The sequence below is a fragment of the Camellia sinensis genome, chromosome 1 (assembly GCF_055761805.1).
Source record: "Camellia sinensis isolate YWXY chromosome 1, ASM5576180v1, whole genome shotgun sequence".
In the NCBI taxonomy this organism is placed as follows: domain Eukaryota; kingdom Viridiplantae; phylum Streptophyta; class Magnoliopsida; order Ericales; family Theaceae; genus Camellia; species Camellia sinensis.
The window spans coordinates 204,516,654-204,539,417 of record NC_138961.1 but is presented as its reverse complement, the minus strand read 5'-3'; the positions used below and the strand labels follow the sequence as shown (position 1 = coordinate 204,539,417).

The 22,764-nt window shown below is 35.4% G+C and overlaps 2 protein-coding genes and 1 long non-coding RNA gene across 3 annotated transcripts; 2 read left to right on the top strand and 1 right to left on the bottom strand.

Annotated features, from left to right (window-relative positions):
• Positions 1 to 383: 383 nt before the first annotated feature.
• Positions 384 to 5,397, top strand: LOC114315147 (uncharacterized). Its single transcript, XM_028261712.2, has 4 exons — positions 384 to 1,291; positions 4,664 to 4,753; positions 4,842 to 4,909; positions 5,099 to 5,397. The coding sequence occupies exons 1-4, from the start codon at positions 641 to 643 to the stop codon at positions 5,232 to 5,234; spliced, it is 945 nt and encodes a 314-aa protein (XP_028117513.1). The 5' UTR covers positions 384 to 640; the 3' UTR covers positions 5,235 to 5,397.
• Positions 5,398 to 5,467: 70 nt separating this feature from the next.
• Positions 5,468 to 17,801, bottom strand: LOC114315146 (sugar transporter ERD6-like 4). Its single transcript, XM_028261711.2, has 18 exons — positions 17,134 to 17,801; positions 16,959 to 17,021; positions 16,757 to 16,846; positions 16,575 to 16,634; positions 16,433 to 16,498; positions 16,273 to 16,338; positions 16,077 to 16,152; positions 14,268 to 14,332; positions 14,084 to 14,176; positions 13,824 to 13,904; positions 13,628 to 13,712; positions 7,378 to 7,424; positions 7,234 to 7,296; positions 7,071 to 7,130; positions 6,848 to 6,913; positions 6,667 to 6,726; positions 5,796 to 5,910; positions 5,468 to 5,691 (listed from the first exon to the last, which is right to left on the bottom strand). The coding sequence occupies exons 1-18, from the start codon at positions 17,323 to 17,325 to the stop codon at positions 5,579 to 5,581; spliced, it is 1,461 nt and encodes a 486-aa protein (XP_028117512.1). The 5' UTR covers positions 17,326 to 17,801; the 3' UTR covers positions 5,468 to 5,578.
• On the top strand, positions 7,820 to 10,832 carry LOC145801844 (uncharacterized). The gene is made up of 2 exons (XR_014343494.1): positions 7,820 to 7,939; positions 10,762 to 10,832. It is a non-coding gene; the product is annotated as an uncharacterized LOC145801844 (long non-coding RNA).
• Positions 17,802 to 22,764: the final 4,963 nt, after the last annotated feature.

Below are 22,764 nucleotides of genomic sequence, written 5' to 3'. Positions count from 1 at the left end.
AATAGTAAAAATAAAGTTTAAAGGAAAAAGAGAGAAAAAAATAAAATAATACAAAAAGGTTAAGGCTCCAAAAATTTCACCTCAAAAGCTTAAAATAAGTAACAAGTGATGTGGATTATTACATGTAGTTCAGTGTCTTTATTTGAAATGAATACCTTTTGGGAAAATTATAGTATAGTCTCAAAGTATTATGTGATCATTCTTTCTCACAAATCATAATTTATTATGTCTTATTGTTCAACACAAATAATTAACATCCTACATCCTTCATCAATTATACTATCATGAAGCATTACGTGATCGTATTTTCGAACTATTGAATAATCACTCTCCATTCTAAATTAATCACTTATGATATAATTTCTTGTTATATAATTGTGAGTGAATTCATGAGTAATATTTTAAGTATGTCTAATAACCCTAGTCATAGAGGTGAGACAAATGTGCCAATTATACAAGATGGTTAAAAAATCTTTCTTCTCTATTCAATGGCCAACAGATAACAACCCAACACCAACCATGGCTTTCCATTTAGTTTAAAACCCCTTCGTCTTCACATTCACATTCACATTCACTTCCCTCAAATTCAATCAATCCACACATACACCCCTCTCTCTCTCTCTCTCTCTCACAAATAAAAATGGTGAACCTAGTTGCAGCACAAAAGCCATTGCTGCATGGCCTAATGAAGATGGCAGGGGTAGTACCCCGCACAGTAGAGATCGAACCAGGCACTCTCATGAACTTCTGGGTCCCCACCAAAACCCTAAAAAAACCCCAAACCACCACCAACGCCACCAAGAAACTCAAACCAAACAAACCAGTAGTCGTCCTCATCCACGGCTTCGCCGGCGAAGGCATCGTGACGTGGCAGTTCCAGGTCGGTTCTCTCTCCAAAAAATACGCCGTCTACATCCCTGACCTCCTCTTCTTCGGCGGCTCCATCTCCGACAACCCCGACCGGTCTCCGAGGTTCCAGGCCGAGTGTGTCAGCAAGGGTCTGAGGAAATTGGGGGTGGACACGTGTACGGTGGTTGGGTTCAGCTACGGTGGCATGGTTGCGTTCAAGTTGGGTGAGCTGTACCCGGAATTGGTTCGTGGGTTGGTGGTGTCTGGTTCGATCTTGGCCATGACTGACTCGATCAGCCACTCGACTCTTGAGAGTCTTGGGTTCTCTACTTCGTCGGAGCTCCTTTTGCCTACCTCTGTCAAGGGTTTGAAAGCTCTTCTATCTGTTGCTGCTTACAAGAAGCTTTGGTTTCCTGATAAACTCCACAAGGATTTTCTTGAGGTTTGCTAATCTTCCCTTTCATCCTAGTTATTCTAAGTGTACAGAATCTAATTATAAAATTGAACATTCTGTTCTTAAATTTTGTCTACGAAATCGTGTCTAATTCTGGCATCAGATTATGTAGACTATAATTTTTCGTTCTTATTCTGTTTCAATATGTTTGAGTCTTTTTTTACTTTTTTATTTATTTTAAACTAATAATGCTATGGCCAGTTGCGTTTGTCACAATTATATTGGGATATTTTGGGAAGATAGTTATAATTAATTTTTTGATTAAAAACTGATTATAATCAGTTTTTTTGTAAGAGAGGGAAGTGAGTTATAATCTGGGAAGTAGATTATAACCCACTTCCCAAAAGACCCCGACGTTAATTATGACATTGACATTTAAATAATTCTAAATAATTAATAAATTAAAATTTAAATATATTTTTGTATAATAATGACATTAACATATATTAAAATTGTTTTAATAGTTGAATATATGATATTAATATAATGATAATGCATATTATAAAAATTTCAAGGCGCTTTGTTACAAAGTGATATATGTCACAATTTAGGCACATCATTTATAAGAATTTTTTGCATATTTATTCTTAATGTATAGTTTTACCACATGTACTTTTACCACACAAAATTTTAAATATTTTTTTATGTTAATTTGTGACGAGATTTATTTTGAATATTTTGACATTTTGATATTTTGTTACACCAATTTATGACGAGATTTATTTTGAATATTTTGTTATGTCAATTTATAGAAAAGTAATGTCAATTGTGATAGGGTGCACACAAGGCAAACCTAAAAAGTAAAAAATTATAATTTAGAAAAAAGACAAAATAAAGATAAATTTTTTAAAGAAGATGTGACCTTTTTAACCGGGTAAATTATAAATATATCTCTAAGATTTAATTAAAATATAGATTATTTCTTATAATTTAAAAAATTGCAAATGGCCCATTATCAGAATTTTTATTTAACAGAATTAATTGAAAAAATAAAATTCATTAAGTGCTCTTTTATACAATAATAAAATTATATAAATTATTAATTAAAATAAAATTTAAATATTATTAAAAACAATTAATTGAGTTAATAATTTATTAATAAAAAATTATTTATTATAAAATTAAAAATTTTAATGACACAATGTAAAAGGCCAGTATAAGTGTGTAAGCCCAGTAAAACATGACTGTTCTAGGCGGGGTGGGCCACCCACCTTCGGATTCGGATTCGCCTCTGGCATGAGACAATTTGTAATTTACCCAAAAACAAAAGCTTCATACTTCAAAATTGACCAACATTCTTTTCATAATTACCAAAATGTCTTCCTCCAAATTAGTACCATCAACAAAAGTCAAAGAAGGCAATATATAACCCATTTCAGTGTTCTCAATACGTAAGTGATTAAATAAGTGTATTTATTTATAAATATATATTTATTTAGGTTATATTATTATTATTATTTATATATATATTTTTTCATCAAAAATAAAAAAAAATGTATTTATTTAGATATAATGTTTTCTTCCTTGTGGGTCATACAAGCATGAAGACAAGATGTCATGGAGTACATCTATGCAGAGGTATTAGATAGCCCATGAGTGGATTGAATCAACTTAATAAATGTGGTGTTAATGAAGAAATTGGTACACATACAGATATATACTTTTAATATTCGAGTGTTTGGATAAATTTATGTACAGTTTGACTAATTTTAAAATCTTAAAATTATGGTTGGATATTCGAATATCGAAATAAGTTTATGTGTATTTTGATTAATCCTAAAATTTTAAAGTCAAGTAAGGGTCGGACAAATTTCCAGTAATCCCGAAGTATGGGATGTTTGGCCTTTGTGGAGTTCAAACTTGCAACCTCTTAAATGATAAATTCTTTAGTTACTTTCTTCACCCGCTAAATCAAACCCTTTGAGATTACACATACATATATGTATAAAAAACATATATTAATTGACATCAACTAAAAATTGAAAACTCCACATCAATGTAAAATTCAGAAATAGTAATCAAAGTGAAGGCCAGAGGTGTATTCTCCACCACTTGTAAAATACAATACATGTTTGTTTTTAAGAGTAATGATATATAAATAAAATATTTATATATATAATTTTTATATATTAATGAAAATACTCATCATTGTTTTTTATAATTTTACAAAATTTCACTACTACAGTTACATTATTTTTGTCATGAATTATATTAAAATTTTTTATAAACAATTAATGTAAAATTTTCATGTTTTAATCGGTGACTAGTGACTAGTTGGTGGTTGCCACACCTAAATTGATTATTAGTTAGCTCAACCAACTGAAGAGTAGGGATCCCCAATTCACTACGCCAACAGCTACTTCGAGGCCCACTACCCCCTTTGGTGTCCTTTTATTATAAAAATAAAATAATTTTCTTTTTCATTTTCCTAAAAAATATGTATTATTATTTTTTATTTATCTTGGGCTATAAATGAATCGAGTGGAGTGGAGTTAAAGTTGAAGTTGAGTAATAAGTTATCTAAATTTAACTTGAAAACTTAATAAATTTTAAAATGTATTTAAATTCGACTTATTTATTTTTCGAATTGATCTTAAACGAGCTCTAATTAAGTTGATCACAAACTAAGCTCCAATAACTTGATTTTTATAGTGTATAAAATTGAGTCGAAACTAGTAGAATAGCAGGTTGTTCGAACTTGATGTGCTCAAACTTAGTTTGTTTACATAATTAATTGACTTTAAACAAGTAGCGAGCCAAGTACCAATTGAATTTGAGTAGCTTGATTTATTTTATGGTCTTAAATTTGGCAACTTGTGCCAAGACAGATAGTGTTAATGAAGGGGAGAAAGAAAGCCAGGGTTTCGTGCTCAGAATCATTTGATTATTACCATTTGATTCTTCTTAGACGTGGCCATTTCATTATTATAGAGAGATTAATAAGATGTAGGGGCTATAATAATATTAATTAGAGAGTTACCCTTTCAAATGATTTGCATTTTCAGATAAGAGCATCATAATCAAAATATCTCAAAATTATTACCATCATCATGGTCACGGTCCTTATATATATATATATATATATATATTTTTTTTTTTGGTGGGGCTCAATAAAAAGAGTAAAAAAGAATAAGAAGGAACGACTAGCCGATAGCATCGCTATCATAACAATGAGTATCTCCAATAATTACCATCATCTCCCATCAACTAGAGGATTAGAATCAGATCAACACTGTAGTCCATGCAAGGCCTTCAAAGAGGGTCATCTCTAAGACATTATCAAATAAACTTGGATTGGGGCTCTTTTGTCTTCCAACTCTATGCTGTTTGATCTAAACTAATTCTGATTGATGACGATAGGTAATGTTCACCAACAGAAAGGAGAGAGGTGAGCTGCTGGAGGGTTTGGTGGTCAGCAACAAAGATGCCACCATCCCCACTTTTCAACAGGTAAAATCATCACAAATATATATTGCATTAACAACCTAAAATTTTCTATCATACCATCTGTGTCTATATTATTTTTTTTTGGGTATAGAGAATACATCTCCTGTGGGGCGAGAACGATCAGATTTTCAAGCTAGAGCATGCCCAGAACATGAAAGAGTAAGTACAATGATCATACATCCAAAGCCACATGACAATAACATTCAATTAAGCAATCACTCAATCAACTGATACATTCTGTTTACTTGCATACATAATTTGTAACACACAAAAATGTGACGATCAAATAAAATCAAAAGCCCTCTTACATGAGTCATACTTACAATGTTTTGCTCGACATGATGGCAGGCAGCTGGGAGACAAGGCAACATATCAAGGTATAAAAAAAGCCGGCCACCTGGTTCATCTGGAACGACCATGTGCCTACAATAGATGTCTCAAGCAATTCCTCGCTTCACTGGATTCAGACGAACACCAAAAATGACCAATTCGCAAAACAACTTTCATTCTATGCTCGTGTTAGCAGAAGCATCATTGCTCTGTGATTGGTAGGAGAAATGGAAGCTTTATTGTTTACGTATTTAAATAAAAGCTGTGTTTTGTATGACGGAAGATGAAATGAATTTGAATGGATCTTTTTTTAACTTTACTTATTTATTTTTGTTTTGGGGGGGGGGGGGGGGGGGGGGGGGTCAACTAAGGGAGCAAAACAACATATACACAAGATAATTTATTTGAAGCAGGATTGAAATAAATGTGTTTGAACAAACAATGTCATCATCCAATGGGGACTGAATTGGGCGTATTTTTTTATAACAAACAATGCCATCATCTGAAGGACCATTGAATTTCCTCCAGAGTTCTTCCTTTGGTTTCTGGGACCCAAAGTGTCACAAACACCACAGTAAAAGCTGACACGACCGCGTAGATGGCGAAGGTCCCTGTTGGAAAAGGTATAACAAAGTTAGTATAAGTTAACCACATAGACATGTGCAAATGTGTATTCTGTGCGTGTGTGTGTCAGGGAGAGAGACAGAGAGAGCACCTCCACTGCTCCACATCAAAAGTAAGTTTGCCGTCATTGTAACCACCCATGATGTCGTCCAATTCAACAATGTTGCTATACTTCCAGCAAGCCCTTTAATATCTACTGGAAGAATCTGAGGCAACCAATTCAAAAACACATGAGCAGTTGAAAGAAAGTGATTCTTCATACCTGTCAATTATTTTGCAGTTTTCACACAGACAAAATGACTTGGCATTTAAGGGTTCTATAGCCAACCAAAGTCCTGGGTTCAATTTCTATGAAGACCTCTTTTAGATTTGTACTTGCATAGTTGGTCAAAAAGAGGTTAATTTAGTCCAAAAGAAATTGATGCATTCAAAGTACTAGACATGGCAAATAAGTTATGAATACAACTAAGGGGTTGTAGCCTATGTGGTTAATCTTTTGGCCACCAAGTCTCTCCTAAGGGTAGATCTTAGGTTCCACTCTTACAAGTGAAATGGGAGGTAAGACTTAATAAGTCCTTACAAGGAGAGGGAGCGAACTCCCTTAAGTGCTAATCAAACATCTAACCACTGACTTTCGCCGATAATAAAAATAAAAGTTATGAATACAAAACAAGTCCAGGTTGGGTGGCCGGTTTGGTAGAGACATGTGAAACATGTAATACTATGGTCCTAAGCTTGGGGTGCCAAAAACTGTCAACTAACCAGAGTGAAATGACTGGTTAAGTGTCTGGAAGAAAAACCCAAAAATTTTCTAATATGATAATTCGTCACATGAAACCTCATTTTTCATGTCCAAGGATCAAGGAAAAAACTCAATCTTGTTATTCATTCATTCACTCATTTATTTTGAAAAGTAAAGATAAAGATTTATTTGATTAAAAATGAAGTTAAGTATAGCATACCTCAGACATTATAATCCAAGGAATGGCCCCAACTCCCAAAGAGAAGGAAAAGGCAAAAGCCTGGACAGAAACAGCTAGTCCTTATTAGCTTAAGATGCAACCACTAAAAAACAAACATCTAGTAAATAAGTTTAAAGCAACTAAGAATCATATTAGAATGTCATGTGCGGGCAAGGCATACCACAACTCCAACTAGTGACAGTGTTCCCAAGATACTATGAAGACGAGAAGTTTGTGATACGAATTCCTGCTTTAGTGAAAAACAAAAAGAGGAAGATAAGGAAAACATAAGTTGGTGAGTAGTCCCAACATGGACAAACATATCTTACAACTCTTAAGAAGGATAGTCAACAAATTTTATTTAAAAAATTAAAAACTTGAAGAGGAACTAAAGCATTACCGACCTCTAAAAAAAATGCAATAGCGACTAGGGTGAGGCTAGCAGTCATTATGGATGAGGATACCTGCATCAAGTATTTGCAGATTTGATAATTTGGTTATTTGGAGTTTTTTTCTTGTAATCCAAGTTGATAATTAAATCTCAAGTGAAAATTTGCTCAAACCCACTGTAAGAAGAAGCCTGCGACCAGCTTTGTCCATCAGCCATGTAGTCACTCCAGTGGCAACTACCTACATCAGTGACAGGCTGTGGTTACTGATCAGATTCCATAGCATCCGAATGAACATACAGTTTCAATAGTTTGCACTTACCTGAAGAGCTCCGAGTCCAAATGTTGCAACATCGCTGGATGAAACTCCTGTTCAAATTTGACACAAGAAGAGAGCCATCGAGCTAAAGTTTAAGATTTTCAAGCAATCTATATTCCAACATAGATAGCAACAAAAGCTGAAATTGGACAACAAAACTACTTGCTTAAAAAGACACCTCATTGAACTAAGAGCTATTAGAAAAATGCTGACAAGCGGTGGACTATTGCATTATCTTTCATTCTACTAAAAGAACATTGGACAAACCATAGAGTCTTGGAGGACAGAATGCCATGGGAGACCGGGACTAGGACAACCTTGAAAAGTGGACACCACTATCCATTTGGCCATCTAGGTTGATCAGCTTGGGAGGTTGATCAACCAAGGTTGTCACTGGCAACCAGCCAAATAGGTTAGTCAACCAGGTAGGGTCCACGATTAGTGCAAGATTTAATGTATAAAAATATAGAGAGAATTGTATTATTGATAGATTGTATTGAATTGTGTATATTACAATTACAAGGATTCCTATTATATAGGAGTGTGTTTGGGAGTAGGTGGAGAGGTGGAGTAGGTGAAGTGGAGGTGGTAGTGGTGTAGTGGGTTAGGTTTAGTGGAGAGGTGGAGTAGGTGAAGTGGAGGTGGTAGTGGTGTAGTGGGTTAGGTTTAGTGGAGTAGGTGAGGTGGTAGTGGTGGTAGGTGAAGTGAAAATTTTAACAGCCCCCCGCAAACTCAAGGAGGATAGAAACTAACCAACTTGAGTTTGGAGAGAGTTACAAAACAAGAAAATACATAAAAATAAAAAAGGATAGGGGACACTGTATGGTCGTGTCAGACCATTGGTGAAGACACTGAATGGTGGTGTCATAACGTTGTAGAGGACACTGTATGGGGGTGTCATAACTTTGTAGAGGACACTGTATGGTGGTGTCATAACGGTGTAGAGGACACTGGATGGCGGTGTCAGACCGATGTAGAAGACAGTTTATGGGGTCATGTCGGACCGTTGTAGAAGACAGTTTACGGGGTCATGTCGGACCGTTGTAGCAGACAATGTTGTGACAGTTGTTGGGACAGTTTACGGAGTCTTGCTGGACCCTTGTAGAAACTAACCGGAATCAATGTCGGGACAGTTTACAGAGTCTTGTCGGACCCTTGTAGAAACTAACCGGAATCTATGTCGGGACAGTTTACAGAGTCTTGTCGGACCCTTGTAGAAACTAACCGGAATCTATGTCGGGACAGTTTACAGAGTCTTGTCGGACCCTTGTAGAAACTAACCGGAATCAATGTCGGGACAGTTTACAGAGTCTTGTCGGACCCACAAAGGAGCTAACCGGAATCAATGTCGGGACAGTTTACAGAGTCTTGTCGGACCCCTTAAAAAATCGCATCCTCAAAAGGTGCGCCCAATTCATAAAAAGGCGTGCCATCAAAAGGCGTGCCATCAAAAGGCGTGTCCACTTTATCAAAAGATGTGTCATGAAAAGGCGTGCCAGTTTGTCGGGCGTCAAGAGGCGCGCGATGCGCGTGGCAGCCTCGGCTATTTAACCAAGACGAAGGCAGAGGCTGAGGCAGAGAAAAAACTGAGAGAAACCTCTGAAAAATCCTTCGTGTTGCTGAGAAAGATAGTTCCGTTTGCGGAGAGAGATAGTCTGTAATACTCTGTTGCCTAGAAAATAGTCTGTAACACTTTGTTGCCCAGAAAATGGCCTCGTCTTCCCGGAGTCTGCTCACCCTCTTTCCCGACCTCAACGAGTCAACAAGAGAGAGAACTGGAGCGGTAGCACTGGAACCTCAACCGAGTGCCCCGGAGTTTACTCCGCTGAACTTTCCGATGCGGTCTGTGGAGCAAAGAATGGCAGTGCAGTCGGATGTGGAAGCAAATCAGTATACTCTGAAGGCATGTGTGGAAAGCATGACGGCGGTCACAAATTTGTCGAACCGGCTGCAGAGTATGACAAATGAGGTGCAGCATTTAAACTCCCAGCTGGCTCTGCTCCAACGCATGTATAAGGATGCGCGAGCAGAGATAAGCGTGCTAAGGGCAGAAAACAAGGAGCTGAAGCGGAAGGCCACCGTGATGTTCCGATTTGGAGGGCCGCCATATACTGCAGTGGAGGAGCAGGGAGTAGTGATCGTGCCCAGTGGAGTGGGAAACACGGAGGCAGCACCGGCAAGGGCCGCCCAGGACGGAGGCAAGAAGAAAAGACCGGCGGCAGAGTAGAGAAGAAAAATCCCACCTGTGAATGTGGTTGTTTCTTTGTATTTTTTTTTATTTTTATTTTTTATTTTTATTTTTTTTTTTTGTATGTGGAAACATGGTGATTGGGATGAGTCCCGACATGAATAAAATGAGTTTGGTGTGCAGATCTTCCTCTGCCCTTCTTTTTTTTTTTTTTTTTTTTTTTTTTTTGAAAATAATAATAATAAAAAAAATAAAAATAAAATGAAGTGTTGGAAGCCAGTGGAATCAATGAAGGCTAGTATAATATATTTGAGTGGGAAAAAGAATGATGGGTATGTGGATTATATAATAAAATAAAAGTGGGTGGATGATATGGTGCAGAGTGGCATGTATTGGTGCCTAGCACCCTGTCCGAGAATCATGCACTGGTGGGGCAAAAGTGGGTGGTGGATGACCCAAAGTGAATTGGCATGCTCTGCGTAACAGTTGCAACCCCAGTTCCACCACTGGTGCCAAAAAGAGAACCCTGAGACTGAGAATAACAATAATCTTCACATTAACCCATATAACCGTGGGTGATGGCCAAGAAACCAATTACCTGCAACATTAATGTCTTACTTCTTCCGGTTCTTGTGTTTTACTTTGACAATTTTTCGACCAGACTTGTCAGTGGTCGCACCAGAACCCAATGAAAAGCTGTCTCCAGCACCAAATTCTAGACTACCCGATGGCTGAAATAGAGATGGATTTTGCGGAGCGCTCTGATTTGGTTGTTGGCTACCAAATTGAAAGGCGAGCCCTGGCGATGGAGCGGTTGAACCAAACATCATAGGGGCACTGTTGGTAGCAGCAACAGAAACCGAGGATGCTCCAAAGGAGAACCCAGTTGACAGAGACGCAGAACTAAATGTTGAGTTAAATGAAGGCTTGGTGGGCTGCCAAGTGGAATTAAATAAGCTTGAAGTGGCACCACTGGTGCTAATGGAGTTCGTCTCCGAAGAGGAAGCTGAAGAACTGAGACCAAAAACAGTGCTTGAGCCAAACACATTAGGAGTTGTCGAAGAACCAAATACAGAACTACTAGTGAAGAAGAAATGAAGGAAATTTGGGTTTGTCCGGCGGGCGGCCAAGGCGAGATTGCCGCCCGCCGGTGAAGCGGAATTACTAAGTTGTTTAACCTTGCTCTGATACCATGCAAGATTTAATGTATAAAAATATAGAGAGAATTGTATTATTGATAGATTGTATTGAATTGTGTATATTACAATTACAAGGATTCCTATTATATAGGAGTGTGTTTGGGAGTAGGTGGAGAGGTGGAGTAGGTGAAGTGGAGGTGGTAGTGGTGTAGTGGGTTAGGTTTAGTGGAGAGGTGGAGTAGGTGAAGTGGAGGTGGTAGTGGTGTAGTGGGTTAGGTTTAGTGGAGTAGGTGAGGTGGTAGTGGTGGTAGGTGAAGTGAAAATTTTAACAATTAGTTTGTCTGTTAGACCCACATGTGGTCAACCCAAATAGAGATTCCAAAGCTAGAATGCCTGAAGAAATGTGTGGGCCAACCAAGATATTATCGTGAGTTGACCCAAAAGGAATTCCAAATAGTAATTTGTTCCCAAGTGTGGGCTGACCCATTGTGCTGCAGTTTCGAAAAACTAGTCATCACTTGACCGTTGGGAACTGGTCTATTTATATCCCAACTGTCCCTATAAGGATTTCTTGATTAGAGGAAGACACCTAGAAGATTTATAATTCTCTTATACTCTTAGATACACTAGTGTAAATCCAAGATTGGAAGTGGGAGTAGTCTTCTACCTTCAAGTGCGTTCTAAGAACTCACACCAAAGAGTTTTCGAAGTTCTTTCCACTTGTGAGAAGTAATTCCTCATCCCTTTCTTGAAGTTCATATTTAAACATAACTTCAATATAATTTCTCTTGTGCTTTACAAAATATTCACAAACATTATATTTCAAAATGAAATACATGGTTAGATATAATTGTATTCTTGGTGTTGTCATGTATGTAGTGTATCATACCATAACATTGATATTTGTCTAACAAATCAATGGCCCATTCAATACTATTATGACCTAAAGTTTACAGCTAATAAATTATATAATTTTTTTTTTTTTTGAAAACACAAAAAAGCCCGTTGTAAGCTTATTTAAAAAGTGTGCTTTTGTAAATGAGCTTTGCTTTAACTACTAAAGGCTCAGCTCTTCTCTATTGCACTTTAATTGCACTTTTACCAACACTGATTTTTAAGATTTGCTTCAAGGAAATTTCTTAATTCACTTTCAGAAAGTTTCATTTTTGGGAAGTTTCTTAAACCTTTTTTATGAAATAATAAATATCATTTTTGGAAAGTAAAATTTGGAATTTGCCTAATTCAATTTAGGAAAGTAATTCAAATGGAATTTTGTTTTTAATCATTTTTCTTTAATTGTTTATTTGATTATACTTGCCTTATTTGTTTTATATCATTTTGTGTGTTGTCTATTACAAATTTAAATAATGAACCAATTGGTGATGAGTACCTCAACCCCTTGCATCTTGTACTTTAGTGCCCCAAGGTTCTCTGGTGACAAAGAGAGTAGGCCTTGTCAATGGAGTCATTTTGAGGATATTGTTTCTTAGAACGTATAACCAAGTGACAACTTAATTTAAATAACCCTAGTTTGCATTCATTTAACCACGAGAAACATCAGATTTTTGTGTTAATGGAAATTAGAGGGATCCATTAGCTCCTGAACTCTCGAAATTTGGTTACATGATGTGAGCTAGTTGTTAAGTGGCCTTTTGATTTGTAGTCTTTATAGTCTCAAGGCTTTGGCTAGTGCGAGCCTCCCAAGAGTCATAACCACCCGACCCGACCAATTTACAAACATTTAGCCTACAAGCACTTATAAGAAGTCATAATATGGAACGTCTATGGTGCAATGACTCTGTTTCACTCTTGATTTGTAGGACCAACTTGATGAACACATTAAAAAGAATGTCTGACTCAATATAGGTACCCATATCCATCTATTGTTTTGACAAGTACATAATATTATGTGCAACAGGGGGTGCAAGTGAGTTAACATAGGAATTTAAAAATGTTTAAAGAAAAAAAAGAAAAGGGCAAATTACATCGGTAGTCTCTACATTTTGCCTCTTGTGTCATTTTGGTCCCTACACTTTCAATTAGCTCAATTTTGGCCCTTAATTTTAGTTTTTGTGTCAATTTGATCCAATTGATAATACTGTTAGTATTTTTGATGAAAATTGATTGAAATTAACTCACTGAGTTGAGCAAACTTATAATTTTTTCCCTTAAAATCATTACACATGCAATTTATATGCGTATTTTTAATTAAAAAATACTAGCAATAGCCTCTATTTATAGAGGGAGACGGAGAGAGAGTTTAGCAATAAAAAAAAGATTTATTTATACATAAAATCGATACAAAAAACTATATAATTATAAGAATGATATGTCAATATTATTATTAAAATAAATGACTGTTTAATCTAATAAAAGGTCTGGCTAACAAGTACCCGAAGGACACTACTAGTTAAGGTATAATAAATATAGTTAAAATATTGAAAAAATTCATAAAAAATGTAGTTATGTATTAAAAGAGCCAACCATTCATTATTTATTTCTATAATTTTAATGCTAATCATAAATACTTACAAGTTACAATATACTTTTAGGCAAACTTCATTTTACCCCATATGATTTGAACCATGTACGGTTTACCCCTTAACGTTTGGAAATGACCAAATAATCCCCACATAGTTTGTGGTTTGAAGAGTACCATTAAACATTCCGTCTAACTTAACAGTAATTGTGAAACACATGGCAAATATAAGGGGGTTATATGCTCAATTGGACTAAATTGAGAGAGTCATAAATTCAGGATCAAAATTGAGTCAATTGAAATTACAGGGACCAAAATGACACAAGAATCAAAATATAGGGACTACCAATAATTTGCCCTTAAAAAAAATAAGAAATCCAACTATCGGTATCTAAAACCCCAGTGAATTCTAATATGATAATTCAAAGTGAAGAGTGCTCAACTAACCAGCAGATGCAAAGATGTTACTGGAATAGAACAGAACACCATTGATACCGCTGAGTTGCTGCAGGACAAGTAATCCAATTCCTACCTGCAGCATAAATATTATCGAAGAACAAGAAAGAAAATAAATAAATAAAATTAGCTCAGATATTCATATAGATGTTAATATTGCACAGACAAAACCAGTAATTCATTGTACCATCAAAGGATACCAATAACGCTTCCGCTTAAGATCAGAAAATCGAATGGTAGCTCTTTTTCTTGGTGATGCCACAGATCTCTGTACAAAGCACATTGATAAGAAATGATGGCAAAAATATAAAACAGTCCAGAGAAACAACAAAGAGTAAATAATCTGCAGAGTGAATGCTCAGAATTTGGCTAATGAATCAGTTGATGACAACTATGACAAATATGGTTGAATTGCAATAAACAAAATGTAGTAGTTCAATTCAGTACCTTGATCTCATTCACTTCTGTAGAAATGTCTGTGTCAAATCCCCGTAAGACTTGCAAAGAGGTCTCAAAATCTTCTGTCAATCCCATTTTAGCCTAGAGTTCATTACAAAAGACAGAAAACAAATCAGCATAATTAAGAATCCAACTAAACTAGATTAAGATGATTTTAAGTTCAAGAATTTACCAACCAACGAGGAGACTCTGGTATGAAAAACAGACCAGGTATCAAAATGGTACAAGGCAAAACTCCTGCAAATAAAGTGTAAAAATTTATGTGTTTCAGATACTATGTCAATTTAATTCAACATGTTCTGCTCTTTTGAAATGGGGCCAGATACCGAGACATGAAATAAATTACGTCAAAAGACAATCAACAATAGTTAAGGCCCAAAATACCCTTTAGTAGAAGTGTTTCTATATCATCAAAACTCAGGATTACAAATCAAAACTGCAAGGCATTGCAGAAGCCACAAAGAAATCAGGTAAAGACGGAAGAATATCAATTCCGGTCATAGCACAAGTGGACTTAAATCATTTGCAAGTTTGCAAGATGACCAATGCGATCAAGACTGAGGTGAAATTAATGCATGGATTAAAACAACAAACCGTTTAAAAACCTCAACAGAAGGCCAAGAATCATAAGAATGAATCACTTGAGTAAAAGACCATTTTTCACTTGCTAAGCTGATTACCTATATTAAGGGAGAACTTGTGCTTTCCTTGTGCATAGTGAGGGAGTGAGTTGGCTGAACTGAGAAGTGTCCTCTGAAAAGTTGACAGGCACTGAGATGCTGAAGACCACCAAAAATGGGAGAGGAGAGAGCCAAGGGCAGTCTTAGTAGAGAAAGAGGGTGGTAGTAGATATGTTGGAGGAGCAAGGAAATGCAGATGTGTTGTGTTCTGCATGTATGGTAAACCCCCTATATACAGGATGATGAATCAAGTTGAGCTAGCTAAACTGAGGACAGGTGTCACTCTACTGCCTTGGCTACACAAAATGAAGGAACCTGAGTCAACTCTACAATCTATGGTGCTGGGGGATGTATCATATGTGGATAGAGGATAGGTATGATACATCTAATTCCTGGCATGTCAAAGCGACTAAAAGTTAGGTATAATACGGCCATCGAAGTACCACTTGTCTTGGTCAAGGCCCTTCTCTTTGAGACTAGTCCAAGCGCCACTCACCTCAAGAGCCCAGACGAACTCTTGAACTACTAGCATTCAATCCACAAGTCTTCAAGTGGTCTTGAGCGAGGCAACTAGGTCCTGCTCCCAGCCTAGGTAGCACAAATGATGTGTCTTGATTCTTTGGGGCTGAGGGCCTTACTCAGTGGGACTATTGGCAAGCCAAAGTCTAATGTGGTGTTGATATACGTGGAGGGCTGGACTCATATACCTAAACTCTTGTTTTAAAGCCCTGTGAAATTTTTTATTTTTTCAAAAAAACTCAATGGTAAATTTTTTTGGAGTAAATTGTCTTGGATTGTTACTTTTTTAAGGGGGTTTTACAATACCCTTTTACTCATGCACGACTCCTATTATTGCAAATTAAGAGAAGTGGGAGAGAATTATACATTTCACATTTTAGAGAAACTTCCTATAACATTCCACTTTTGTGTGCATTCCCTCTAGTTAATAACAAACCCCAATAAAAAAAAAAAAAAAAAAAGAAGGAAAACATGAAGCAAATTACGTAAAAAGGAAGGGGGAAGACAAAGAAAAGTAAAAAGGATGGAAGCTAAATATTAAGTAGGTCAACTCTACCGTTCAAACACAATGCTATTGCAGTTAACCAAAAAGGCATATCCACTCACACCACCATCTTCCCATTATCCATTGAAGCATGTTGAAGAAAAACACAGCAACATTTCTTATAACATTCAATCATCTACTCAATGAATAGTTTACAAATTATGTTGTATTAATATCATATCAACTAATTCCTTTATGCTGACTTAAGGTAAAACAGAGTTATGTGGTAATGGCTCACCTACAACAGCAAGGACTCTCCAACTAAGAAAAAGTCCCAACAAATATGACAGCATTATTCCAATTGTAACAGCAAGCTACAAAGGGGTAAAAAAATTGGTATCAGCAAGTTGCTTTACGTTATTAAAGACTGATATAGACCATAACACTCTGGATTGAAATAGATTGCAAAATTATAAACAATAAATAAAACTAACCTGGTTCACTGATCCAAGGCTACCTCTTTTGTTTTGAGGTGCTATCTCGGCTATATATACAGGCACCTGAGGACAACCAACAAAAGCACTATGATTGATGTTTTCATAACAATTCCCAACAAGACAATTGACCAAAACAAGGTGTTTATATGTTAGTTACCACGTAAGAAATTATGCCCACTCCAAATCCTTCCAACAACCTTCCCATGTATAGAAATGAGGAATCCTGTAGACCAAAAGCAGCCACACTTGTAAACGATACTGGGTACATCAAAATGTGAAAATCACAAGTTATTACTCACTTTGGCAAATGAAATCGTGAGCCACCCGATTATATTAGGAATTGAGGCAATCATTAGTGACTGCAATGCAATGAAATGAAACGAAACAAGCACCATTTAGAGGTTCATTTTAAATAGCAATTTTCTGCATAAAACATAACAAAATCACAAGAAATTGGCATGTAATCAGTAATCAGCATTACCCCTTTCCGGCCAACGTATTCGGAAATCTGCCCACTGGCTATCGCACCCACCATGGCACCCACATTCGATAAAGAACCAAATACAGAGAACTGCCCACATACACGACATATACACACACATGTGATTTGCCAATATAATATTAATACCACAACACAACGCACCAAAAAAAATATAAATAAAAAAATAAAAAAGGGGTCAAACCTCTGAGATGGAAAGTCCGAGATCGCTGATAATTTCGGATTGGGTAGGGGAAGAGTATCCACACTGCAATTAACATGACATGTACATACATGTATGAATTCATATACATAAATAAAAAACAGAGATAAAAAAAGAAAGAATGAGGGAGAGAAATGGAGAGGGTGAGGAATTTTACGGTGAAGCCAAATTGGATGGGGCCTAAGGCGACGATGAGGACGCAGAGGAGGACGGAGACAGATCCGTCGCGGATGATCTGGGCGGAGGAGCTGAGCATGCTGGACTGCCTCGAGCTCATCCTGTACCAGCTTCCCGTGTGCAACAATGGCTTCTTCAGCCCATCCTCCCCACTCTCATCTCTGTTACTCATTTTCTCCTCGTCTTCGTCTTCGTCTTCTCCTTCTGAGACTCGAATTTAATTGATTGTTGTCGTTGGACTCTGATTCTGGATAAATGATACGAAACAAATGATTGGATTGGATTGGTCTTATTATTATTATATGTCTAGCTGTTGATTGAGAAAATAGGATTGGAGAAGCGACAAAAGCTGGAGAGAGAGAGAGAGAGAGAGAGAGAGAGCTGGAAAAAGTTGGTGGTGGTGATGTTGACGAGGATTTGAGGGAGGGGGTTCGAGTGCAAGAAGAGTAGAGATTTTAAATATTTTATCAAAAGTTTTATTAAAAGTGGACTCACAACATTACGTGGGTTTCATGTAGGTTTTATATTTAATGTGAGACATTTGATAAAATTTTTTGATAAAATTTTTAAAGTTTCTAACATTTTTGGTGCAAGAAATAATTAAAACGGGTTCGCGTTGCATCCTGTTAATGACGTGTGGCGCCAGCCTCATTGGCGGTGTCTTTTTCGTATAAAAAAGAAGAGCCATGTTTGTTTGGTTGGCTTCTTATCCGTTATTCTCTGGGATTTTTTTTGGTTCGGTTTTTGGCAAATGATACTAACGCTGACAAAATGCAACTTTTTAACCAATTTGGAGCGGATGTTGGGCTTTATTTTGAAATATATTTTAATAATTTAAATCGTTTATATTTTAAAGTCTATTGACTAGTATATATTTATAAAAAATTAATTTCATTGGATATCATTCATTTTTTAATCTATTTATATTTATATTTACAAAAATAAATGATATTATGATTTAAAATATTAAAATGAATATAAATGTGCGCGGGTGAAAGGATTAATGATATCCGATTAAATTGATTTTTTACAAATATATTCTACTCGATATACACTAAAATGTGAACGGTTCAGATTATTAAGACGGACTTCCAGTCCAAAATCAAATAAGCCTTTTAATTATAATTTCTTTAAGGCAGAATTAAAGCAAAAATTAACAAAAATGCGCCGGACCCCCAGTAAACCCCACCCCCATCGACCCCCAGTACCACGTGGCACAGCAGGATTGGAAGAAAAGAAAAAAAAAACAGAAAACTGGCCAATGGAGGCCTGCCACGTCACTGGGGGTCTGTAGCAGCGTTGAAAAATTAAAGGAAAAATATCCCTCAATTTCTAGATCCAAATTTGAACACAAATACAAAAAGACCATCAAAATGAAAATGATCCCTATGACCAATGCAGAGTCTCTTTCCGACTCGAATGATGATCTTGTATTAGAATCTCTCCCTCAAATTCTCACAAAATCGAAACAACCTTTAGTGTTATTACCAAAAATATCTTTCCCCATTACTTCCACCAAATCATCTCCAAAAACTTCTACCCAAATCTTGATGATGATTAATGGAACATTGCAAATAAGAAATCAATGATCTTCTTAATAAAAAATTAATTTGACTGAGTAAGTCTCCATGGTCTTGCCCTACTTTTTATGTCAATAAAAAGGTTTAATTAGAATGGGGAACACCTAGGTTAGTAATTAACTATAAACCACTCAATAAGGTTTTACAGTAGATTCGATACCCAATTCCCAATAAAAAAGATTTATTGAACTGTCTTTATGAAGCAAAAATATTTTTGAAATTTGATATGAAATCTAGCTTTTGGCAAGTTCAAATCTTCGAAAAAGACTATTACAAGACTGCTTTCATAGTACCATTTGGCCATTAATGTAATGCCTTTTAGTCTAAAAAATGCCCCTCCCGAATTCCAAAATATTATGAATGATATTTTCAATCCTTATACTGCTTTTACACTTGTATATATTGATGATATATTAATCTATTCTAATTCTATGTCTCAACACAGCAAGCATCTTTACAAATTTTATAATATTATTAAAAATAATGGCTTAGTCCTTAGTGTCAAAAAATGCAATTATTCCAAACATCCATACGATTTCTTGGCCACATTATTCACAAAGGCACTATCATCTCCATTCAAAGGTCTATTGAATTTGCTAACAAATTCCCAGATGAAATCCGTGACAAAACCCAACTACAAAGGTTTCTTGGAAGCTTAAATTATATTTCTGAATTTTATAAAGATCTCCACAAAGATACTAAAATCTTATATATTCGTCTCTGAAAAAATCCTTCTCCATGGACCCATGAACATACTGTGGCAATCCAAAGGATTAAACAAAGAGCAAAATTTTTACGCTTGTTATGTTTGCCAATTCCTACTGCTTACAAAATTGTGGAGACCGATGCTAGTAATATCGGTTATGGTGGCATCCTCAAACAATTATATAAAGGTAAAGAACAATTAGTTCGTTTGACCTCCGCAATATGAAAAGGACCACAAACACAGTATTCTACTATTCAAAAGGAATATTGTTTATTGTTTCCTGTATTAAGAAATTTGAATATAATTTATTAAATTAAGAATTTTTATTACGTATCAATTGAAAACTGCCAAAAAGGTTTTAGAAAGGATGTCAAGAATATTGTTTCTAAACAAGCATTTACTTGTTGGCAAGCAATTTTATGTGTTTTTTATTTCAGAATTGAATATGTACGAGGTGAATCAAATTCCTTGCCTGATTTTCTTACTCGTGAATTTTTACAGGAATCTCCAGACACTGCCCAATCAAGGGTTCAGCCCCCATCAAAAGCAATTTAAATATCACCACTTTTTCAATCATTATCACAAACAAAGAATTCGAGTTCAAACATATTTTTATTGGATGGCTTATAGACTAAATAACCCCTCACAAGCTACTTCCTCCAAAGGAGGACTCAATTTATCCCATACATTAACTGATCATGGCAATTATACACATGATGTTACTTATCCCATTACCCCCATTACTGTTGACCATTCCACATTTTTCCTCAAAAACCCAGACACTAAGTCAGAAACCATCATATCTCATTATTTTCCAAACAACTGGTATTATCCTCAACATTCTGGCCAACACTCTAGAATTTGCTATGAAAAAATTCTTGAAGAAACCCGTTCTATCATCGTGGAACATGTTTATTCCAGAGACGACAAAAACTTTCTCCAATACTCCAAACTCCACATACTCAAAATAATTTCTCCTAGGGAATGGGGACATCCGACAATTTTTTGCAATTTTTTTTCATCATAAAGACATTTAATATTTTTGGTAGGTAATTTTCAATTTTGCAGACGTTTTTCAATCTTTTCTATTTCTAATCATTTTGGTTAATAATAACTGGTTTTGCTAAGAAACCTTCACCAGAAATCAGATTAGAGAATGATTTTAATATTCTTGCCATTATAACTGTAGCTGTCAATAAGTGGTTCTGCCTAAGCTCTAACGGTCAATGATGGCTTCCTGCTTAAAGACCTAACAGCGTACAGACTTTTGTGACTTGAGTGCTATGTCAGTTGGTAAGGTAAGAAATAAAACCAATCTTAATTTTACTTTTTTTTTTAATACCAAATCAATCTAAAAACTAACTTGGCTTTGATACCAAATAGGTGGACTCCTATAAATCCAAAGATTACAAACTAAGTGAGTGATGCAGTTTACACACAGATTACAAACTGTAATTATTTTTGGAGATGTTTCAAACAAGCATGTTCATCTTTTATTTTTCTTTTAATTGTGGTAATTCTTTGATAATAGTTAATAATTGATTGACCAGATGCAAGAGATAATAATAATATTAAATTAGTTAATTCTTCTTCTAAATCAGAAATATATTGAATACTATTGTTAATTTCTTGACGCAGATTAGAAATTAAAAGCATAACAAAACAAACAATACTTATATTAAAATACAAAATCAGAATAAAGAAAACTTACAATAACTCAAAATCCTGATAGCAGATTGGACATAACATCCACTAAATACAGTCACACTTTTGATACACTCGAAACATACTCAAACTAAACACACTCAAATTTTCTCACAATTTCCCACACTATATTACAATAAGCTTTTGATATCCAGGAAAGCCTGCCCTCCTCTGAAGTGTGGCTAGCTTTATATAGATGGAGTCCAGAATTGAAATGAATTGAAATCTGAAGGAATCTGCTTTTTGTTTTTTTTATTTTGTTTGATTGCCTTTGCTTTGTCGATGGAGAGAGCATTTTGTTTTGTCGGTGGGGAGAGCATTATTGATCGTTTGTTTCTTTTGAATTGTCTTCTAGCATGCATGTAATGGAACCGTCCTTTGTTTATCTTTATGAGGCGGCTTGCAATTGTGATTGTCAGTCATTGAAATCTTTTTCATATGGCAGATCAACCATATGTTGTTTACGGTGCCAGAAGGCATGAGGTAGTTCAGAACATAAATCGTTCTCAAATAAAGATTGGTTTTTTTGAATAATAGATTGAACATGAGGTTGTTGTAATTCCTAGTCAACAACTTTGTAAGAAATTTCTTTTTGGAGTATACAAATTTGTTTGTTTATAAATAAGATTTGTTCTGAGCGTATTGATTTCATGTTCCTGTGGAGGAAATAGGAATTTGAAAACTATGTCATGATTAATAAGGGAAGTCGAAATACCTTCATTTGTGATAGCAAAAGGTGCAATTATGGTTAGAAAAGGAGTTCCAAAGATAATTAATTGAGACATATTTTTAACTAATAAAAATTCAGTATTAAGACATATACCTTGGTTGCAAACTTGTGCATGAGATATTTTATAATTAATTTCCATTGAGCCACCATTAGCAGTACTGAGAGATTGATCAGTTTTATCAAAATATTTGAAAGGTACAAGACCTTCTCAGATACAATTAAGATCAACACTAGAGTCACTACAAGAAATCTAGGCTATTGTGACAAAATTTAGTGACGAAATTTTTTTTGTCTTAAAATTTAACCCAAAGATGACGAAATATTAATTGTCATTTGTTTTAATTTTTCTCAAAAGTATAGGAGACGAAAACAAAATTTCGTCTGCAAAAATGAGGCGCCAATTTCATTTGCATTGGCGTGAATTATTTTAGCTCATTGGAGACGAACATTTTTGTCACAAAATACAATTTTTTTTGTGACGAACTTAATTCGTCGCCAATAAATTCCATACCTATTAAACGATGTCGTTGCATATTTCCATTTATTAGGCGACAAATATATTTTTGTCTGGGAAGGATAAGTTATGGAAGATGAAAATATTTCGTCACCTATAAGCACTCCATCATGCAGACAATGTCATTTCATCTTTCTATTAAATAGGCAATAAATATATTTTTGTCTCGGAAGAATAAGTTGGAGGAGACAAAAATATTTCGTCAGTAATAAATTCTAATTGATTGCGTGACGAATATATTTTTCGTCTCATAAGGTTAAGTTGTGGAAGACAAAAATATTTCATCACCAATAATAAATTCTTTGTTCTGGTATTTAAGGATACAAAAATATTTTATCACTAATCATTTTTCTTTATTAAAATGCCGTGATTTTGTG